Here is a 20,073-nt window from a genome sequence, read left to right as displayed (position 1 = left end):
GCTCTTGGCTAGAATGTAATTTAAATGGTTTGTGTTCACTTTGAGACTTTGAGAATCTAAATTAGAAGTTCTGGTCTAATATTTAATAATGGGAACATAAATAAATGCATTTTGGTGGAGGGCAGGTAGTCTATCAAAATATGAGGCTCATGGTAGAAACATGATAAAAGGAACTTGTGCTAATAAAATGTGGAAGCATGCTTTTCCATTTTATAAACCTACAGAGGTGAAATGACTTTCCCAGCAAAATAGTGGTAGGACGGAGAATGGAACTCTAGTTTACTGACTCTGGAGTATTTTCATTTATCTATTTATTTTGGATGCGCTGTGTGGCATGTGGGATTTTAGTTCCCGGACCAGGAATTGAACCCACATACTCCACATTGGAAACATGGAGTCTTAACCGCTGGATGCCAGGGAAGTCCCTGGAGTATTTTAAAATATGTTGCAAATAAAATAAAAAGTATAAAAATACTTTCAGGCACACAAAAAGTATAAAAATAATGTAATGAACATCCATGTTCCTATAATCAGCCTAAGAAAGAAAATATTACCAATACAGTTGAAGCCCCTGGACACCTCTATTTGATCACATGCCCTTTTTCTCCTACTCCCTCTCCGCCCCGTTAACACTGCCACCACCACTGTCCTGAAGGCAGTGTTTAATCCCATACGTCTCTCTCTGCGGTACGTTTTTTACTGCCTTCTCAACCTGCATCTGCTCCCATATCTCTCACCCAGTATTGCTCCCCGTCAGTCTAAAGCCAAGCTAAGAATGAGAAAAGTATTTATAGTGGGAAGAGAGAAAACCCATAGAAAAGTCCTCCCTAGTCTCATAGATTAGTCCAAGTGAGAGTCTGCTCTCCCGTTTTACCCCTTTTCTGTCTGTAATCACACAGCTCCTGGGAATAATGGAATGGCCATTTGAGCTGCATATTGATGTGGGGCCTGAAGGAAAATATTTTTTCTCATTTCTAAAATACCAATTTCTTCCCACGGGGGCTCCACATCAAACAGGAATATAAGCAAAGCTAGAAACCCAGACATGCCAAACCCACCAAAGGAGGAAGCCGCCAGAGAGGGAAATCAATTGCCAATGGATAAATAAATAGCCTGGCCTCAGGGACCAAAGTTCTTATTGACACAGCCTCCCAGTGTTTACCTGGGAAGTGAGGGAGAGGGCCACCTTCTGCTTGCCCCCTTATGCACACCATCCTTCCTCATAGCACTGTTCTTGGCAGGGCTCCAGATCAGAGCACCCTCCCAAGCTTAGGGTAGTACTAGGATTGGTAGCTCTTGCGGCAGCTGCAAACCTTGAGCTTCAGCTGTGGCTCAACAGGTCACCACAGTCTAAGCTGGGCTCTCCTACTCTCCTCACCCTAGGGCTCCCCGTCTTTGCTCCATTTTTATTGATAATAGTGGATGCAGTGTGAAGGCTGAGGCAAGAGAACATGGATCTAGCCCCAGCCTTGCCTCTAACTTCTGGGTATCATTGATATCTCAGCGGTTTCCTTTTTTGTGAGAGGAGACTTGGAGCTGTAAAGTTCCTCTCTAGCTCTGAGTCTGTAGACTTCAGATGTGCTTCCCTTCCTGTCTTTTTCATTTTATTTGCATTATTGTTTGCATGTGTTTCCACATTATGTGTTAGTTTGTACTTTTACCCTTTTAGGCCTGAAATAACTTTCCTCCAGTTGTCATTTGTTGTAGTAGAAAGAGCACTGAACTGTGGGAGTCAAGACACCTGGACTCTGGTTCTACCACTGCCTGGTTATATAGCCTTGGGCAAGTCAGTGAACTTCACATCTGTTTGTTCCTCTGCACAGTGGGGTTGATATTGGTCCTGTCCATCTTTTATGGAGTTGTTAGGCAGATTCAGTGAGATTGTGTATGTGAAATTACTGGGGAAAAGGCCAGAGTATATTTTCGTGGGCTTTTAGGACGGACAGACCAATCCTTGAATACTGCCTCTGCCATTCACTGGGAGTTACCTCATTGAGCCTATTTCCCCACTTAAAAACAGGACCAGATCCTACCTAAGAAAGTTGTGTGAGCATAGACGACACCAAGTATTTAAAGCATTTAAAAAAAAATAGATAAATAAAAATAAAGCACTTAGCATGGTATCCGGCATGTTGTTAAGCATCAGTGGAGGATAGTATAGGTCTCTGTTCTTTGCTTGCTTGTTGACCAGCTGGAGTAAGATCCAGGAACAAACCCAGGCTGGAATAAGAGGCTAAATTTGTCTCCCTCGGGAATGAAACAACATTTTCCAAGTACTTATTTACTTGCTGAATGCTTCCCATGTAAGGTTTCTATTAATCTTCTCAAGAATTAGGTGAGGTGGATATCATTATTGCTTGTTAAAGATAATGAGCCAAAGCTCAAGGAAGTTAAATGACTGGACCCAGTTTCACAGCCAGTAAGCAGGAGGGCCTGGACAAGAACCCAAGCCTTCTGAATCCAAATGCTGTGTTTTTCCCATCAGCTCATAAATATGTAAACAAAACCAAAAGGAAATTGTGGAAACTAACCTTTTCATGTTTTTTCAAGTCAACGTCGGTGAGGACTGTCCAGTATTTGATGGCCTGTTTGAGTTCTGTCAGCTGTCTACTGGTGGCTCTGTGGGTAAGGAATATATACCCTTCATTAAGGGCTATTCTGGGCTGTACCAGTGAGGTCTGTCTTTTAGGCCACTGTCCCAGTGAGGCTGACCTGTGACCATGTAAAATGGTCCTGTGGGTTTTTACGTTAGGTCCTTAAAATGTTATTCTGCTTCAGTCCGAGGCCAGGTTCAGTCTGACATGGTATAGATATGTGTCCTTGCCTGTCCTTTCCTACTAAGACATCCTGTATACAGGAACTCCCTGCAGACCTCATGGGGTTGTTGAGATGCTGAACATAAAAGTAATTTGTGAACTGCAAAGTGCTGTAAAAATAGGAAGTGTCATCATCTGTGTCTTACAAAAGAGCATGGTAATTACATTTAGAGGTCAGAAACACTCCCCACGTATCTCCCACTTCCATTAGTAATATCTACGTTATCTCTGGGATCACCCTACCATTTCTTAACAAATATTTATTTTTCTGTGATCATCGTTTTTTCTCCTCCCCTCTCCCTACCACCTCCCAATATAATCTCAGAAAACAAAGAAGTATACAGAGGAAAAAAACTGACTACAATCACACTCTCCATGGGTAACCATCATTACCATTTTGGTATTTGTACATCCATGCTTTTTTCTTTGTGCACGTATCTAGACCAAACATATATTCATCTATATTTTACAAAAATGTGTATGTATAGTTTTGTGTCTCCCTGCTACGTTTTTTGCTTAGTAAATCTATATATATATATATACATATTTTTTTTTTTTGGTCATGCTATGTGGCTTGCAGGATCTTAGTTCCTGGACTAGGGATTAAACCTGGGCCCGTGGCAGTGAAAGTGCTGAGTCTAACCACTGGACTGCCAGGGCAGTCCCTACTTAGTAAATCGTTGAAATTTGTCTGTAATAATGTTTAGCATGGTATCTAGTGGCTACATGATTATTCTATGCTATGGACCAATTTCAGTTGATATAATTAGTCCACTCAAGTTGCTCTGTGTTGGTGTTTTTTTGTCTGTTTTTTCTACACCATGCAGCTTGAAGGATCTATCTTAGTTCCCTGGCCAGGGACTGAACTTGAGCCCTTGGCAGTGGAAGCATGGAGTCCTAACCACTGGACTGCCAGGGGATTTCCTCATGTTTTTATTGCTGTTAAAGTCACACTGCCACAAACGCATTTGCACACATGGTGTGTATTTTTCTCTCACTTCTTCTTGGACCTATTTGTACTTCAAACCTATGTCTACTACATTGGTATCTTCAAAATATTTTGACCATGAACCACAGTAAGAAATACATTTACACTTAAAATCCAGGTTATGGATGCACTCGTACACACACATCCTCTCTTGCTCTGCAGCTAGTTTCACAAGTGGTTACCTTTATTGTTACTCTGCTATTTTTATTCTATAGTCTATCTCATTTAAAAATACATATATACACTAACCATAGCCCACTAAACCAATTTTAAGGCCTACTAGTGAGTTTTACCACTTTCAGTTTGGAAAACAGTTTTTTTAGAGTAGCCAATATTGTGTTTATTCCCATTGGAGTAGGCAGAGGGAGAGGGCTAGCTGGTGAATTGTACAGTTCAGCTGTTAAATAGGCAGGTCCTATCTCTCACTGGGTTCCCATGGTTTTTTGGGGAAGGGGGAGAGAGGGACTTTGTGACAGGCTTGTGTTCTTTCTTCTGGTGCCCAGCAAGTGCCGTGAAACTTAATAAGCAGCAGACGGACATCGCTGTGAATTGGGCTGGGGGCCTACACCATGCAAAGAAGTCCGAGGCATCTGGCTTCTGTTACGTCAATGATATCGTCTTGGCCATCCTGGAACTGCTAAAGTATGCCTGCCTGGCCTTGTCTCTTGGAGGAGCACCTTAGGCCAGGTTCCCACTTCCCTCTCCCCCGGGCTTGCCTCCCTAGTTTGCTTTTCCTAGCGGCGTGCCGGCTAGGATGTGTTTGGTGAGTGTCTCTGGCCATCCTCTCCTTGACGAGGCCTTGATTTGATCTGAGCCCACGGCAAGATCAGGGGCAGGTGCTGCTCAGATCCTGCCTCCAGAATATCCCTGTGTGGCTGGAGTTGACCCTGGCTGTAGAGTAGGAAGATCGGACTTGGTCGGCTTGGTCAGGCCTCTGGAGACACCCTGCCGCTCTTCCACCTTCCTTCAGCCAGTTTCCACGTCTCTGGTGCTTAGAGATACCTGAGGGAGGCAGCCAGCCCGGTAAGCTGGGACCTGGCGCCCTTGGCGCGTCCCACTCTCAAAGAGCCCCCAGAACCCCCTGACCCCCTTCTGATCCTAGGTATCACCAGAGGGTGCTGTATATTGACATTGATATTCACCACGGCGATGGCGTGGAAGAGGCCTTCTATACCACAGACCGAGTCATGACTGTGTCCTTTCATAAATATGGAGAGTACTTCCCAGGAACTGGGGACCTACGGGTGAGAACTCCCTTCAGGGGCCAACCAGCTCACCCTCAGCTGCCAGCTCTAACTCTCCTATCTCATGTCACCAAAAACCACTTCCTGCCTCTTCTGCCATTCGGAGACCACACACCTGCCACGGTCTCTTTCCCTCTCTTGTTCTGGAAGAAGGGAATGATGGAGCATACAGGGTTGTGAGGGATGGGCGCCTCCTGACTCATTGCACTTCCTTCCTGGCCACAATTGAATTGCATTACACTGTTCAGATGTCCTAGACAGCTTGAATTTTAGGCTAGAAATATCAGGTACTCTCTCACAGGCTAGGAATTGGGACCTTTGTGAACCAACTTAAGGGTTCTTAGTATTTTTAGGTTGCCTTCCCCTTTGACCATCCAACAGAAAGCTGCTCTCTCCCCAGAAATGTACATGAAATTTTACATTTGATATTGAATAGTTAATAGACAACTTCCTCCTACTGAAGCCCATCCATGGACCTTAGGATAAGAATCCCTGGAAGCTAATTCATTAAACTTTTCTGCTTGTGTTAGCATGGATACAATGAAACCATCCACTTTGTCATGCCAGTGCCCCTTGGGTGAAAAAGTGGCATTAAGTCAGTTTGCTATGGCAAGTGTTAGAATAACTGAGCATTTACAATTTTGAAGAATTCTTCTTCCCTTTCTGCTTCCTTCTACACTTCCCTAGAGTTGAGGGGGGGGGGGGGTAGAAGAGTGAGCAATAAAGTGTTCTAGAAAAGGGTTGCTGTGGGATGGGTGTTAATTCTGTGGTCCAGCCACCTTTAACCCAGTCCAGAGGAAGAGATCTCATGTTGTGGGGGTGGGATATTCAGCCTCTGGCCCCATAAATGATTCTCAGCCTGAGTGCAGACTCAGTGGTTTGTCCAGAAACGTGAGCTAGAGTTGTCCCGCCAGTGAGGGGAATGGTGCTAACTTGCTCTGTCCCTGGCCCACCTCATAGACCCAGCTTCTCTCTCTTAGAACCACTGCCTCTTTCCTTAGCCTTCCAGCCCCTACCCTTGAGCTTCCTCCTAGCTTCATTTTTTCAGTTTTACTTTAATGTCCTTCTTGATTAGGATATTGGAGCTGGCAAAGGCAAGTATTATGCTGTTAACTACCCTCTCCGAGATGGGATTGATGACGAGTCCTATGAGGCCATTTTCAAGCCGGTAAGTGGCGTTTCCACCACTGGGCTGTAAATGGGATTGGTCTAAGGGAGGGGTAGCAAAAGCACCTCAGGGATCTTTCCCCAACGAGAGGCTGGCTGGAAATGAGATGGGTTTGAACCCTGCATTGCATGCTGTATGGCCAGTTGAGAGGACAATATTTCTCCAAGTATATATCTGAATCTTTTATCCAACACTGTTGTTATACAGGAATGTCTAAGGCATGATCTGTGTCCTTGAAGACCTCACAGTCCATGGTGTAGTCCATGGTGTGGGAGGCAGGCACATCCCCAATAGCATGTGGTTAGTGCTGTTTTTGAGGGATGAACAGAGGAACGAGAGAGAGAAACTGCTGCCTGAGCTGGGGAAAGGGTAGTCAGAGGTGATTTCACAGAGGTGGTGACATTTGAGCAGGACTCTGAGAAATGAGGAGTTACTCGTGTGAAGAAAAAGGCGGGAGCTGGAGGGGAGGGGTGGCAGAGGGAGCAGCACCAGCAGAGGCGCGGGGGTGCCAGTATGCAGCAGTAGGCCTGTATGATGCGGGGAGGGGTGTTGAAGGATGTGGTAGAAAGTACTTGTCAGGTTAGTATTTCAAAGGGAGCTTTGAGGGCCATGCTGAGGAGTTAAATCTTCACCTGTGAGCAACAGGGAACCAACCATTACTAGAGTAGTAACCTAGTTAGGTCGCGTAGTAGTTCAGCAAACACCAGGTGCCTACTATTACAACATACCTTGTAGTAAGGGTGACAGAGAAGCCTGAGTTACAGTCTCTGTTCTCAGTAACATTGGAATCTAGTTGTGAGAATGAGATACACAAAAGTGAGGCAGCTCTGTAGTGTGAGGCTCAAAGTCTCTAGGACCAAATGCATAGAGCAGATGCAGCTAAGGGTCAGGAGAGCTTCTTGGAGCCAGTGGTCCTGGACCTGGAGAGCAGGGAAGGATGTGGGGAATTGATAAGGAGGCTGTTTTAGGCTCAGCGTAACTAGCGCTAGAAGGCTCCTGGAAAACTGAACAAAGTAGGGAAACGGGAAGCCCAGATTGGCGCTCCCTTTTCTCTACTCCGCAGCCTGGGGCAGAGTGAAAAGGTTAGGAGTGGTGAATAAGGAACAGAGGAAAGTGCTGCACCCACACTTTTCCGCCTGAACCCCAAAAGCTTTTCTTGAGGCTGGTGGTGAGCAGGTTGTGTCCTTGCAGGTCATGTCCAAAGTAATGGAGATGTTCCAGCCCAGTGCAGTTGTCTTGCAGTGTGGCTCTGACTCCCTGTCTGGGGATCGGTTAGGTTGCTTCAATCTGACCATCAAAGGTGAGTCCAGGTAGCATAGGGATGGGCAGGCAGGGTCCTGCTGGGTGCTCCTGTAACTTGGCACCCCTTCTCCCACCGAAGGGCATGCCAAGTGTGTGGAATTTGTGAAGAGCTTCAACCTGCCTATGCTGATGCTGGGAGGAGGTGGCTACACCATTCGCAATGTCGCCCGGTGCTGGACATATGAAACAGCTGTGGCCCTGGACACGGAGATCCCTAATGGTAATGGCTCCAGGGCCAGACTGGGCCGGGCAGTGCTGGAGCTCCTGTGTGCTTGAGCTCACACCCCCTTCCCACTGGCTCTGCAGCGTCTCCTTTTCAGACTCTGATTCTGTTGCTAGCCTCTTGTGATTTTCAGACCATAGCCATCAGCTTTTTTCCGAGTCCTTTAGCTGCCCCTGTCCATTCACCCTTGAGTTCTGGTCTGGACAGAATTATCAGTAGTTACAGCTTTGGAATTCATACTCTATAGGGTAATTGGGATAGTGAGGGAGAGAGTACTCTCAATGAATATTGCCTAAATTTTTCTAAACCAGGGGCTTCAGCCTTCTCCTTATACACAGGCACTCACATACACACACCCAGACACCACTGGTGTGGACCCTGGAGAATGGCTTTGGCTTTTAAACAGTTGAAATCCTACAGGTATCCAAGTCTCACCCCATCTTGAAGGCATGCTTCTGTTTGACAGTTGGGCTGACAGGCCCAGATAAACCTGCAAATGCTTTTCTCAGGGTTCCATGGTGGCCACATCTCTTAATTCTCTCACCCGCCCCCACCCCAATTAGAGCTTCCATACAACGACTACTTCGAATACTTTGGACCAGATTTCAAACTTCATATCAGTCCTTCCAATATGACTAACCAGAACACTAATGAGTACCTGGAAAAGATCAAGTGAGTATACCCCCGCCCCACACACCCCTAATTGAACATTTCAAGCTCCGGTTGGTCCCTGACCAGAGCCCAGCCAACCTCTCTACCATTGGCCATAGACAGCGGCTGTTCGAGAACCTGAGAATGCTGCCCCACGCGCCTGGGGTCCAGATGCAGGCCATCCCCGAGGACGCCATTCCAGAGGAGAGTGGCGATGAGGATGAAGAAGACCCTGACAAGCGCATCTCAAGTAAGACCCAAACCTCAGGGGCCTCTGCCTCCCTACTCTGTAGGCTCTTCTGACTTGCCTCCATGTTCTCTCCAAGCTGCCCAGCTGTTGAGAACCCCAAATGCTCGTACCTGTAGGGCCAGGTCCCCTTCCCTCGGTGTCTTTTACGGGAACGTGCAGAAAAGCATTCTTTGCTGAGAGAAAGAATCTGCTCTCTCACTGGAATGTCCCGTTACCTCCCAGTCTGTTCCTCGGACAAACGAATTGCCTGTGAGGAAGAGTTCTCCGACTCTGACGAGGAGGGAGAAGGCGGGCGCAAGAACTCTTCCAACTTCAAGAAAGCCAAGAGAGTCAAAACAGAGGATGAGAAAGAGAAAGATCCAGAAGAGAAGAAAGGTGAGTTTGGTTGGGCCAGGACTTGGGTCTTGAGCCCCAGGCCCTGGAAGATGAATTTATGTAGGGCACTGGGGGGCGGGGAGCCGACTTGGCACTGTCAGCTCCTTGGGGTACTCCCTCAGCTACGTGGGCCTTTCTGTGGTTCCCAGAAGTGGCCCACAGAAGAATGAAACTCAATTCGTCATCCTCACTGGCTGATAGAGCCCTGCCAGGTCCCAGAGCCAGGGACATGTCTGGGCTCCCCTTGGTCAGGCGCGGCTCACATACCACCCAAGCCCTTTCCCAGTGCTTCACCCCAGTTTCCCAGGGGGCTGCCTCCACCCGCTGTGTTTAGGCTCTAGCAGGCTGGGAAACCGGTCCAACCTGTTTGTTCTCTGCAGGTCTAGCTGGGAGGGCTTGGGATGTACTTTTCTCTTTTGTATGTCCACCGAGCTGTGATGCTGGGAAGGGGTTTCAGGAGATCCCATGGGTCTTTCCGGGGGGCTGCCCTTGACCATCCCTGTATTCTTATGTTCTAGAAGTCACAGAAGAGGAGAAAACCAAGGAAGAGAAGCAAGAAGCCAAAGGGTGAGGAAAGAACTGTCTGTCTGCTCCCTGGCATTGGAGCACCAGCCCTTTTGTCCCACCACACCAACAGGGAAAGCACAGGGACAGCTGGTCCAGCTTACAAAGGCCTCTTTCAGGGACCAGTCTGTCAGTTGCTGCAGTTCTAGGCAGAGCTAGGAAGCCCCAGCCTTCAGCAGTCACCTGGGCAGCCAGGGGCCTGAGGAAGTCATTGTACCCTTCCTTTTTCCGAGGCCTCTAGGGTGGCTTATCTAATGCCAGTTTCTGCTCTCTCCACAGGGTCAAGGAAGAGGTCAAGTTGGCCTGAAGAGACCTCTCCAGTTCTGGCTTCTTGCCAAATCCCCACCTTTATCCCACAACCCTTCAGATTTTATATTTTCTATTTCTCTGTGTATTTATATAAAAATATATTAAATATAAATATCCCCAGGGACTAGACAGGAACCAGGGCCCTGAGGTCAGGGCACACATTACTTTTCTAGTAGCTGCCTTGCAACCCATCCCTCCCAAACTCTTGAACCCTAATGGGTACTGGGTAAAAGGGATCCACTTAAGCAGCGATAGGACAAAATCTTGAAGTGCCTGCTTCGTAGCTTTGAAAAGGTGCCCTTGCTGAGCATTTGAGAAGGGGTGGCTGGGTCTTCAGGGACTCCCTGTTGTGTTTAGGCTCTTAAGGTAACATCAGCCGTTTTTAGATTGGTTCTGTTCTCATGCCTGCCCTCTCTGTCTTTCCCCCAGTTCTGCAGGTGAAGATTGGTAGTCTAGTTTCCATTTTGAGATACTATATTTCATTTTTGTGAGAATCTTTGTAATAAAATGATACATTTCTATACCCTCCTGAGCCCATCTCTACTCTGTAGTATCCCCTGGGTTCACGTCTCTGCCCTTCTGGTGTCCATGAGAACCTGGGCAAGCCTTCAACGAAACCCCAGACTTACCTGTCTTAATCCCCCCATCAAAGCTTGAAGTTGGCCAATCTTCTCACCTTCACCCCCAGAAGACCACTCATGAAAAAGCACCACTAAAGGGACAACATTTATTCCTTTTTCAAATGTTACAGTAAAACCAGGTGGAAGAGAATGGTTTTAGCAGTTAGAAAAAAAAAAAAAGTACAAATCTGGGGTTTGGCCATTAAAAGTTATTTACAACAATGGGAGGGGGAAAAAAGACAACAAGAAGTTGTTTCACATTACAGACCTCCCGCCCACCCCAAAGCTTAATACTTGCTTACCAAGTCAAAAAAGGAGACACGGGTTGATTCACAAGCTGGAGGTTTGAACTGTAAGACATTTATAAAAACCTAGACAGGGGCAGTGTTCTCCCCAGCCCAGGTGCCACTAGGCACAGCACAAGAGACTAAAAACTCAACAGGGGAAGGCTGGACACTCAAGGTTTGGGAGTGTAGGCACCCCCACATCTGGCTCAGGGATTGGGGAGTAAACAAAACCTACTTGGAAAAGAACTGGGGAAGAAAACCAGCAATTGCCTTCGGCACAGGTGGGGACAGGGAAGGAGGTAGGGCCAAGGGCAGGAGCATTTCACATCACTAACCTAACTTGGGAAAACTGCAAGGGACCATCTTCAACTGGCCTTAAGAGGAAGACCAGATGGATGATGGGAGAATCCACAGGAGGGAGAGAAGGAGAGGGAACGTGGCTAGGGGGCAACAGCCCCTTCCTTTCTGGGCACAGGAAGGCAGCCGGGGCACCAGGTCCAGGCAGTGACCTCACAAGGACAGCACAGTTTTTGCAGCTTAGAGATCACCCACCTGCCCCCACCCAGCTACTCATTCTGCTCGCTGGCTGGTGCAGGGTCACTCTCTGGCCCCGAGGGAGTGGATGGCTCTGCGGCCTGGGGCCCTGCCTCTTCTGTGTCTCCTCCCTTGGCGGCAGCGCTGGCCTCTGCCCCTTTGGCCTGGGGCTCCTGGCTCTCGGGGGTGGCAGCAGCCTTCCCTTCCTGGGCAGTGCCCTCCTCGCCGCAGGCACTGATCTCCCCCTGCTCCTGCTCTTCCTCTGTGGGTGAGGAGGCAGACGAATCACCCCCACCCTCCTTCCGATTTCTCTTGAAGGACAGGCCACTCAATTTGAAAGGCTTCTTGAAAGAGAATTTCTTCTTCTTCTTGGGGGTCTCCTTGGGGGGGACCTCCCCCTTAGCCTCAGCGCCCTGGCTAGGGGGTGCTGGCTCGATAGCATCACCAGTGGCCCCCGCTGCCTCCTCTGTTCCGTTCACGGGGGGCGACTCCCCTTCACCTTTGGGGGATAAGTCTCCATTGCTTTTCACGTGGCCGTTCTCCTGCAGGGCAGAGAAGACCGCAATGAGGGTCGGGGCTCTAACTCCCCTCCCCCAACCCACCCAGACATCGGGGTCCCGAGTCATTCCACCGCACCCCCAGAGCCTAGTTGTAGCCTCACGCCAGCGGCATCCAGTCAAACCTCTCCCTCCTGCCCCGCACAAGGATACAGAGGCCGCGGCCGGCAGGAGGCGCTAGGGTATCGGGGCCCCCCACCCACCTCTCCCGGGGCGCGCTCTCTATTCGGCGCAGGACCGCCCGAGGCCGCGGATCCCGGACGGGCGGGGGAGCTGTACAGCCGATATTGGGCGGGAAGCCGCCCCGGGGCGCTGTTCCCTGCACCTGGACGGCCTATTTTCCCAGCCGCCGGCTTTGTGTAAAAGGCCCCCACCCACCGCAGGCTCTCCTCACATCGCGGCTCCTCCCTTAAAAAAGGCCTTCGGATATTGAGGTCGGGTCTGCGGGGGAGTGCCCTCGCCTCCGGGCACCCGCCCCGCGGCCCCCGGGCGCCCCCTTGGCGCGGCCCAGCAGCGCCTTTGTTCCCCGCGCGGCACTCGGGGCGGCCGGGGGGCAGCGCCGGGGGCCGGGGCCGCGAACAAAGAAGGCGGCGGGGCCCGGCCGGCGCCCCCTCCCCGCCCCTCCCCTCGCTTCGCCCGCGGGGGCTGCGGCGCCGAGAACAAAGGGACCGGGCGGGGGAGGGGGCGCCGCGTGTCCCGGGCCGGACAAAGCGCGCGGCCCCGGACCGGGGCCCTAGAGGGGGCAAGGTACGAGAGGAGGGGGCCAGGTCGGGCCGTGCCGAGCGCACCCACCTGTCCGTTGACCTTGGCGGGGGAAGCGCCTGCTGCCTCCTCGGCGGTCACGTCGCCCCGGGGAGCCTTGGAGCTCTGGCTGCCCATGGTGGGGGGTTCTGCTGGGGGGGCGCCCGGAGCCGCCCCGGGCTCGCGCCGCAGGGGATAGTTCGGCCGGGTGGGCCTGGCCGGCGGAGGGGTGGGGCTCGCGTTTGAGGGGGAGGGGTGTCGGGGGGAAACCAAGCTGCACCCCCGCTCCGCGCCCAACCCGCTAGATGCGCCCACCGCCGCTCCGCTCCGCTCCGCGCCAGAATGCCGCCTGCCGCCCGCCGAGTCTCCTATATATATGCGCCCGGAGCTCGGGGCGGGGCCGGACATTTAAATGAGCGCCCAATCAAGGGGCGGAGGTGGACCCAGGCCGCGGGCCCCACTTGAACGGTGGGCGACGCTGGCGGTCTGGTCCCCCAACCCACTCGGCTCCCGGGGGCAGGTGGGGTCCAGGGCGGGAAGGAGGGAGGCGGGTCCCTACGCGAGCAGAGAGGGGCTCCTAGAGGAAAGAGAAGGGAACAGTCGTCCCCTCCTCTCACCGCCCACCTCTCAGGGTGGACGCCCTAGCTCCTGGAGTGGCCTCCATCGTCTTCGTCCCGCATTGGCAAGCTCTGTCAGTCTCCCCCTAGAACTGGTCGAAGGACTCACATGCCCAGACTCGTCAGCCGGCGGGCTCCAGAGAATGTGGTCATGGCAGCCGCAGGGCCCTAGCTGGGTTCTGTGCCCCCTCAGGCCTGGAGATGGGTCCGAGGTCCCGCCCACGTGCTGCCTGCCCCACCAGCCTGGGACGTCTGCCCGGCCGCAGGGTTAGTCTGGTGAGTCTGGTGAGGTCATCCCTTATCCCTCCTGTCAGTCCGTCGGTGGCCAGTCACACCAAGCCCCCACAGACAAACTCACCTTTGGTCCATCTTATCTCAGACCCATGACAAAGTCCCACCTGGGGTATCTTAGCAGGTATCTCCATCCCCATTAGAAAGCTGAGGAGCCTGAGGCTCAGAGACCTGGACATAACCTGTCTGACTTCAGCAGTCCCCAGTCACATCCGCTCCCCTACATCAGGGTTCCCCCTAAGACAGCAGAGGAAGCCCAGGAGGGGGCTCAACAACCTTTAAAACACTCCAGTTCCTCAGGAGGAGGGGCCTTGGATGGTCCCTTGAGGCCAGCCCCCAAGCTGCCCAGTCCAGCCTTCACCCCTGCCTGAGTAGGGGAGCCTGGAGACAGGGGCCGGGTGGTGACTGGAAACTGCAGCTGGAGTCTCCTCCAATAGTCCAGGCCAGGGGGAACCCCAGAGTCCTGGCTGGCCCCGGATGTGTGCGTCCGGCTGCTGCCCTCAGCCCCCAGGAGGAAGGAGATGGGGGCTGGCGGAAGCCAAGTGTTGCAAAAGCAAGGCTGTGTGTCCTGGACAGCTCAGCACGGCCCTCCCTTGTTCCCTCCCTCCTACGAGTAAGGTCTCCTGGGAGGCCTGAGGCTGTGAGGTGTGGAGACACCCCAGGGCCTGAGAAATCAGGAACTCCCACAGATCTGACGACAGGGCTGAGATGACTTCTACCTGCAGCGCTCACTCCTGTAGCCTCCACCCCCACCCCTACTCAGAGACTACAGAATGCTCTCGGCTTCATTAACGCCCTGTTTTTCAGAGTGGACAGATTCAGAAAGGGAAAATGACATGTCCAAGGGTACACAGCAGATACCAGTAACTGAGGGTAAGACAGAGTTTGGAGAGACCTGTAAAAAGGGGCTGTGGGCTATAAGAAAAGTCCCGGAAGCAGTCTCTCTTGAGATCTGGGGCTGCCTGGTCAGAGTGGGAGGCAAGAAAAGCCAGCTCTTGGGTCGGGAAGGCGCACCATGCCCTACGGCAACTCACTGACAGGACAGTGACTTCTCCACCCCTGCCAGTAAGGGATGGACATCGTGACCCGCATTTCTGTCTTGACCACAATAGGGGACCCACAATGCTGCCAGGCGCTGCCAGCTCCGGCTGGCAGAGCTCAGATGAAGGCTGTGTGAGTCCTGGAGGGGCTGGAGTCAGAGGTTAAGATCCCAAGGCCCCCGGTTTCCAGGCTCTGCTCTGGTGGGGATGAGTGACGCATCATCAGGATGATCTGGGAGGAGAGGGGAGCTGTCAGGGGCTAAAGGATCCTGAGTCCCCAGAGCCCCAGAAGGAGGCTGGTCCACAAGGGAGCCCTGCATCCCCCACCAGACATGGAAGGAGGCTGAGGAGGGGGCACCTGAGAGCTGAATCTCTCAGCAAATCCAGGTCCCAGCTGAATTCAACTTCTGGAAGGGGGAAGAGGCTTGGGATGCTGCGGGGGTGAGTGGGGGTGGTACGGCAGCCCCCACAGCCCCCTCCATCCACACTGCGGCTCTTTTCTCCCCAGCTGCTGCCAGCCCAGACAATGCGCCCATTGTTCTGTATCTCCAGGGGCCTGTGTGCAACTGTGTGTGTCTGTTTCTCTCTGTGTGTGACTGTGTATTGCTCTGTATCTGTCTGTGTGTGAGAGAGACTTTGTGACTCAGTGTATATGTGTGCGTGTGACCAGGTGTGTACTTTTGTAGTTGTGTGAGTCCGAATCTTTGTTTGGCAGTGTGTATTAAGGGTGAGAGAGAGAGGCTTGGTGACTCTTGATGACTTTCTGAGACTTTCTGGGTGTGTGTGCCTGTCTGTCCTTGAGGTTGGGTTGGTGACTGGCTGTGACTGCGTGTGTGACTGTGAGTGTATGTGCATGAGAGAGTGACTACTTTGTGTTCGTGTGAGTGGCTGTGTGTGCCTCCATGGGTCAGCTCGTGGTGATCAGGGCCTTTGAGATGTGAGCTTTTGCCAGGACAGAGTGGCAGGGGCAGGAGGAGTGGGGACTCTGAGATGGGCAGGGGAAGGGAAGCTGAGAGACTAGACTTTTCCCACATCTTCCATCCGTCCCAGTTCTCCCATAAAGGCACAGACCCTGGTCCTGGCCTGAGATGCTCCTAGTCCCCATGGACAGAAGGGAGTGGGACCCCAGGAGAGCCCTGAAGGCTGTGGGGGGAGGACAAAAGAGAACACCACCTCATAAAGACAGCTCTGGGGGCATGGGAGGGTCCTGTGGTGGAGATCAGATTAGACACTAGGTGAGATGTGAGTGGGCAGGATCTTATCAGGAATGGAGGACAGGCCTTCCAAGGGGAGGGACCAGCGAATGCCAAGGCCTGGAGAGGGGAAGAGATACCAGAGGACAGCTAGGTCCCAGTGGAGACCTCAGGAATGGTGACTTGGAGCAGCCCATTTCCCAGCCCCAGGGTCCCTGTCTCCTTCCAGGGAGGATCACCTGGACCCAGAGACTTTATAGTTCTAGCCCCAGCTCTGCCTTCTGCTTTAACTGTCAGCCAGTCCTCTCTCCTCTCGGGCCTCAGTTTCCTCGTCTGTACAGTGACAGCTTGGCCTCTGTGATTCAAGTGCCCAGAGACTGGAGTTCCTCCTTCTGCTCCTACGTGGCAGAGTGTCAGCTGTGAGTCACACCAGGCCCCTGCCCGCAGGGGTTTCCCAATGGGGAGGCTGGCAACGCCTTAAGAGGAGAAGAAAGAGCCAGAGCAGGGTCAGATGAGAGACCTGTGGGTTGCATGGAAGAGGACCCTCTGGGAGGGCCAAGGGATGGAGGAAAAGCTTCCAGTAGCACAAGGGAACAGCAGATAGTCTGTGTGGAGTGGGGATGAAGGCAGAAGCCTGTTCTAGAGCAAAGTTAAAGAGACAGGGTTCTAGGATCTGGGGACTGGCTGGTACAGGGATGGGGTGGAGACATGGGAGTGAAGATTTCTGAGTTTTCTCTTTGGGGTCCATGATCTCATCACTTAGATAGGGAATCAGAGGAAAACTAAAGCTGGAGGGGGGTTGTGGAATTTAACCTTGTTGAGTCTGAGGTGTCCAGAGAAAATTTGGGGGGCCATTCAGGAGGTAGCCTGTACGCTTCAGCACATAGGCATGTGATCATGTTTCCTAAGCCAAAGACCAAGCCTCAAAGGCCAGGGTCTGGCTAGTGACCTTAAAGGGATAACAGACAGAAGGTTTTAAGTCAGAACTGACCCCAGGAAATCTGGATCTCTGGTTGCTGCTAGTAAGAGGGTGACTGGAGCCAAGCAGTGCATGAGGTCACCCAGGAAGTCCTGGGGCAGTGGGAGCTCTGCCATTAGCCAGGCCAGCAGCAGGAGAGGGCCCCAGGGAGGCAGTCAATGGGAGGGGGAGGAGAAATCCTAGAGCACGGAATCATGGGGATCCTTGACCACTCGGGAGAGTTTTGAAAAGGCAGGAATGACCAATGGTAATAATCATAGCTGCTACCAAGACATGCCTGCTATACCTCGTTAGTGCGTGATCCAGTGTTCCCCTCTATAGAGGACTCTGAAGCCCAGCCAGGTGGAGTGTTCATTAAGCAGAAGAGGAGGAGGTCAGGTCTAAGAGAAAGTGGTTTCCAGGAGCTCTGAGGAGTGGCCTCCGCAAAGGGTCTCGCTGCTTCTGGTTTGGGAGGAGCCATTAGGGATGTCAGCAGGGCCAGCATGGCAGATGCAGGACCGGGATCCCTGGAACTGGACTCCCCAGCACCCTGGGTATGCTGAATTCTGGCTGGCTTGTTAGCAGGCCAGTCCTGGGCCTGGAACCTGAGTCTGGATACTGGGCACCTCAGGGACTCTTCCCTGGGACCCACCATCCAACCAGTCACCACATCACAGAGACAAGAGATCTGGAAAGTTCCCTTTCAGGATTTTAGGCCACTCAGCCCTTTTATTTCTCCCTTTCGCTCCCTCTTCCCCTGGTATGTGTGTGTGTGTGTGTGTGTGTGTGTGTGTGTGTTGGTAGTGGTTGTGCAAACTGGACAGGATCCAGCCACTATCTAATAGAGCTGTCTCTCTGGGGCTCAATTTCTCCAATAGCTAAGAGGTGTGTAATCCCAGCTCACCTGCCTATCTCCCCCAGGCTCAATGAGGTCACCAGAAATTCAACCCAGTTCTGGGCTGCCCTCGGCCTCTCCCTTGCCCCTGCCCCTCCCCTTTTCCCAACTTTCAGTTTCTTTTCGGATCCTCAACACCTTTAGGGGGAAGAGGCGGTCAAACCAGTGGAATGTGGATTGCTAACAAGTTTCCAGCCAAAATCCCCCATTTAGGGGAAGTCCTTTTAAAAGGGAAACTGAAACTCTCTCCTAGTCCAGTGCCAAGTCCCACCCCTTCCTCTCCACACTGCTCAGATCTTGCCCCATCACCTCTCCCATTCAGCCTCCTCCCCCAAATGATTTGGATCCAAGTTCCAACCACCTTCCAGCTTTGTGACTCTGGACAAGTCCCTTCCCCTTACTGAGTCTCAAAATGCCCACTCCATACAGCGAGGACATCCGGCACCACTTGGGGTTGTGGCAAGGGTTCAGTCTCTGACTAGACGAACCTTCAAAGTCAATGATGTGGTGTTGGAGAAGACTCTTGAGAGTCCCTTGGACTGCAAGGAGATCCAACCAGTCCCTCCTAAAGGAAATCAGTCCTGAATATTCATTGGAAGGACTGATGCTGAAGCTGAAACTCCAATACTTTGGCCACCTGATGCAAAGAACTAACTCATTGGAGAAGACCCTAATGCTGAGAAAGGTTGAAGGTGGGAGGAGAAGGGGATGACAGAGGATGAGATGGTTGGATGGCATCACCGACTTGCTGGACATGAATTTGAGTAAGTTCTGGGAGTTGGTGATGGACAGGGAAGCCTGGCATGCTGCAGTCCATGGGGTCTCAAAGAGTCGGACACAACTGAGCAACTGAACTGAACTGAACTGAAGGGTTCAGTAGGTATTGTTGTGTTGAGGCAATGGTAGTGGTAAAGAACTGGCTCCATCACGTCTCAGCTATGTGTCTTTAGGCCTGCTCTGAGCCTCAGTCTCCATATCTGTAAAATAGGAATGATGATTATACCCATTTCTCAGGGTTATTGTGAGATGAATGACCTGATATCATGACATAAAGCCCTAAGAACTAAGCACCTGAGGTGCCCAGCATGTGGGAAAAGTTGACAATGTTCCTAAGTGTGATTACGTGAAATCCTGGGCCAGGGCCATTCTCTTCCCTTCCTACCCTAAAGGGAGGAGGTGGGTGTCTAGGACCACCCTGGGATAACCTTGTATCCCCTCCATCAACTTTCTTCCTGGGCAGGTGGTGGAGGGACTGTTCAAAGGATGCTGAAGTGTTCAGAGGGAAATTTACTGGGCTCAATCAGTTCCTTAAATGGTAAAGGAATCTGCCTGTCCCCAGAACCCTGAGGATTCTCTTCCTTTTCTCTCACACTCCAGAAGTATCCCCCAGGGACCTTCTTTTAGTGATTTTTCCCAGAAAAGACATACTCTGGACACCCCTTGACGTGCACATCATCTGTCTCCTCACAGCTCCTCCTCACATTCTCCTTCCCTCCCATCTGTCTGCATAGGGGGGTCTGGCATCTCTGGGGACCAGCCTGCAATGCTCCAGGTTGTGCCTCAGAGATGGGACTCCCAGCCTCACTTCCCTCCTCTTTCTTCTTGGCCTATTGATCTTCAATTCTCTTGGCTTTTTAGGTCCTCAGGGCTGATCTTCTCCTACCTCAGGGCCTTTGAACAGTCTGTTCCCTCCACCTAGAATGCCTCTTTCCACTTCTCTACTTGCTGAATTTCTGCTCTTCTCTTTCTCTCTCTCTTTTTCTTGCCATGTGGCATATGGGATCTTAGTTCCCTGACCAGGGATAGAACCTGTGCCTCCTGCAGTGGAAGCATGGGCTCTTATTACCCACTGGATCACCAGGGAAGTCCCTCTGCTTTCTCTTAAACCACTCCCAAGGACTTTCCAGATTCCCCAGGAGGAAGAGATGGCTCTCCCACCACACATTCCACACTCCTGGGCTGAGAGTTCCCACTACTCAGCTGCCCAAACCAGGAACCTGTGCTGCATAACCAGGCCACTGCCATCAGCTCATCCTCCCCCATCTCCATCTCCACGATTGGCCCTTCTCACCTGGACCTGGGCCGTTTCATCAGCCTTCTCACTTGTCTTTCTGCACAAGTCCAGCCCCTCCATTCATTCTCCTCTACCTGAGAATTACTTTCCAGTAGGGGGTGCTCAATGAATAATCTGTTGACAGATGGAGTAAATGAGTGAAGGAATGAATGAAAGAAATGTAGAATCAAACACATCCCGCTTGGCTTCAAACCTTTCTGTGGCTCCCTACTGCCCTCAGAGGAAAGTCTGTGCCTTACATTTGAGATCCTCACTGATTCCCCATAGCACACTCTGGGCTTTCCTCTATTCTCTATTCACCTGGAATTGTCTTTCTTCTCTGCTATGTAAGAAGGGATGTTGAAATAATCCATGATGGGAAGAGATGGTAGGAACC

At 51.6% G+C, this 20,073-nt stretch overlaps 2 protein-coding genes across 3 annotated transcripts in view; one reads left to right on the top strand and one right to left on the bottom strand.

The window, feature by feature from the left end:
* HDAC1 (histone deacetylase 1) overlaps positions 1-10,413 on the top strand; it is a 32,002-nt gene extending 21,589 nt beyond the window's left edge. For both annotated transcript variants that reach the window (XM_055573819.1, XM_055573820.1), the window contains 11 exons: positions 2,551-2,625; positions 4,308-4,446; positions 4,907-5,048; positions 6,124-6,216; positions 7,408-7,516; positions 7,598-7,738; positions 8,305-8,413; positions 8,512-8,642; positions 8,865-9,017; positions 9,536-9,584; positions 9,861-10,413. In XM_055573819.1, coding sequence (XP_055429794.1) covers positions 2,551-2,625; positions 4,308-4,446; positions 4,907-5,048; positions 6,124-6,216; positions 7,408-7,516; positions 7,598-7,738; positions 8,305-8,413; positions 8,512-8,642; positions 8,865-9,017; positions 9,536-9,584; positions 9,861-9,888 — 1,169 coding nt within the window. In that variant the 3' untranslated portion in view covers positions 9,889-10,413. The remainder of the gene's footprint in view (positions 1-2,550; positions 2,626-4,307; positions 4,447-4,906; positions 5,049-6,123; positions 6,217-7,407; positions 7,517-7,597; positions 7,739-8,304; positions 8,414-8,511; positions 8,643-8,864; positions 9,018-9,535; positions 9,585-9,860) is intronic.
* A 190-nt stretch (positions 10,414-10,603) lies between these two features.
* On the bottom strand, positions 10,604-12,973 carry MARCKSL1 (MARCKS like 1). Its single transcript, XM_055573821.1, has 2 exons — positions 12,681-12,973; positions 10,604-11,873 (listed from the first exon to the last, which is right to left on the bottom strand). Exons 1-2 carry the CDS (start codon positions 12,765-12,767, stop codon positions 11,364-11,366), a joined length of 597 nt encoding a protein of 198 aa, XP_055429796.1. The 5' UTR covers positions 12,768-12,973; the 3' UTR covers positions 10,604-11,363.
* Between the last annotated feature and the right edge of the window lie 7,100 nt (positions 12,974-20,073).

This window comes from Bubalus kerabau, chromosome 3, assembly GCF_029407905.1.
Source record: "Bubalus kerabau isolate K-KA32 ecotype Philippines breed swamp buffalo chromosome 3, PCC_UOA_SB_1v2, whole genome shotgun sequence".
In the NCBI taxonomy this organism is placed as follows: Eukaryota; Metazoa; Chordata; class Mammalia; order Artiodactyla; family Bovidae; genus Bubalus; species Bubalus kerabau.
Note: the sequence above shows the minus strand (reverse complement) of the source record. Positions and strands in the feature narration are given on the sequence as shown.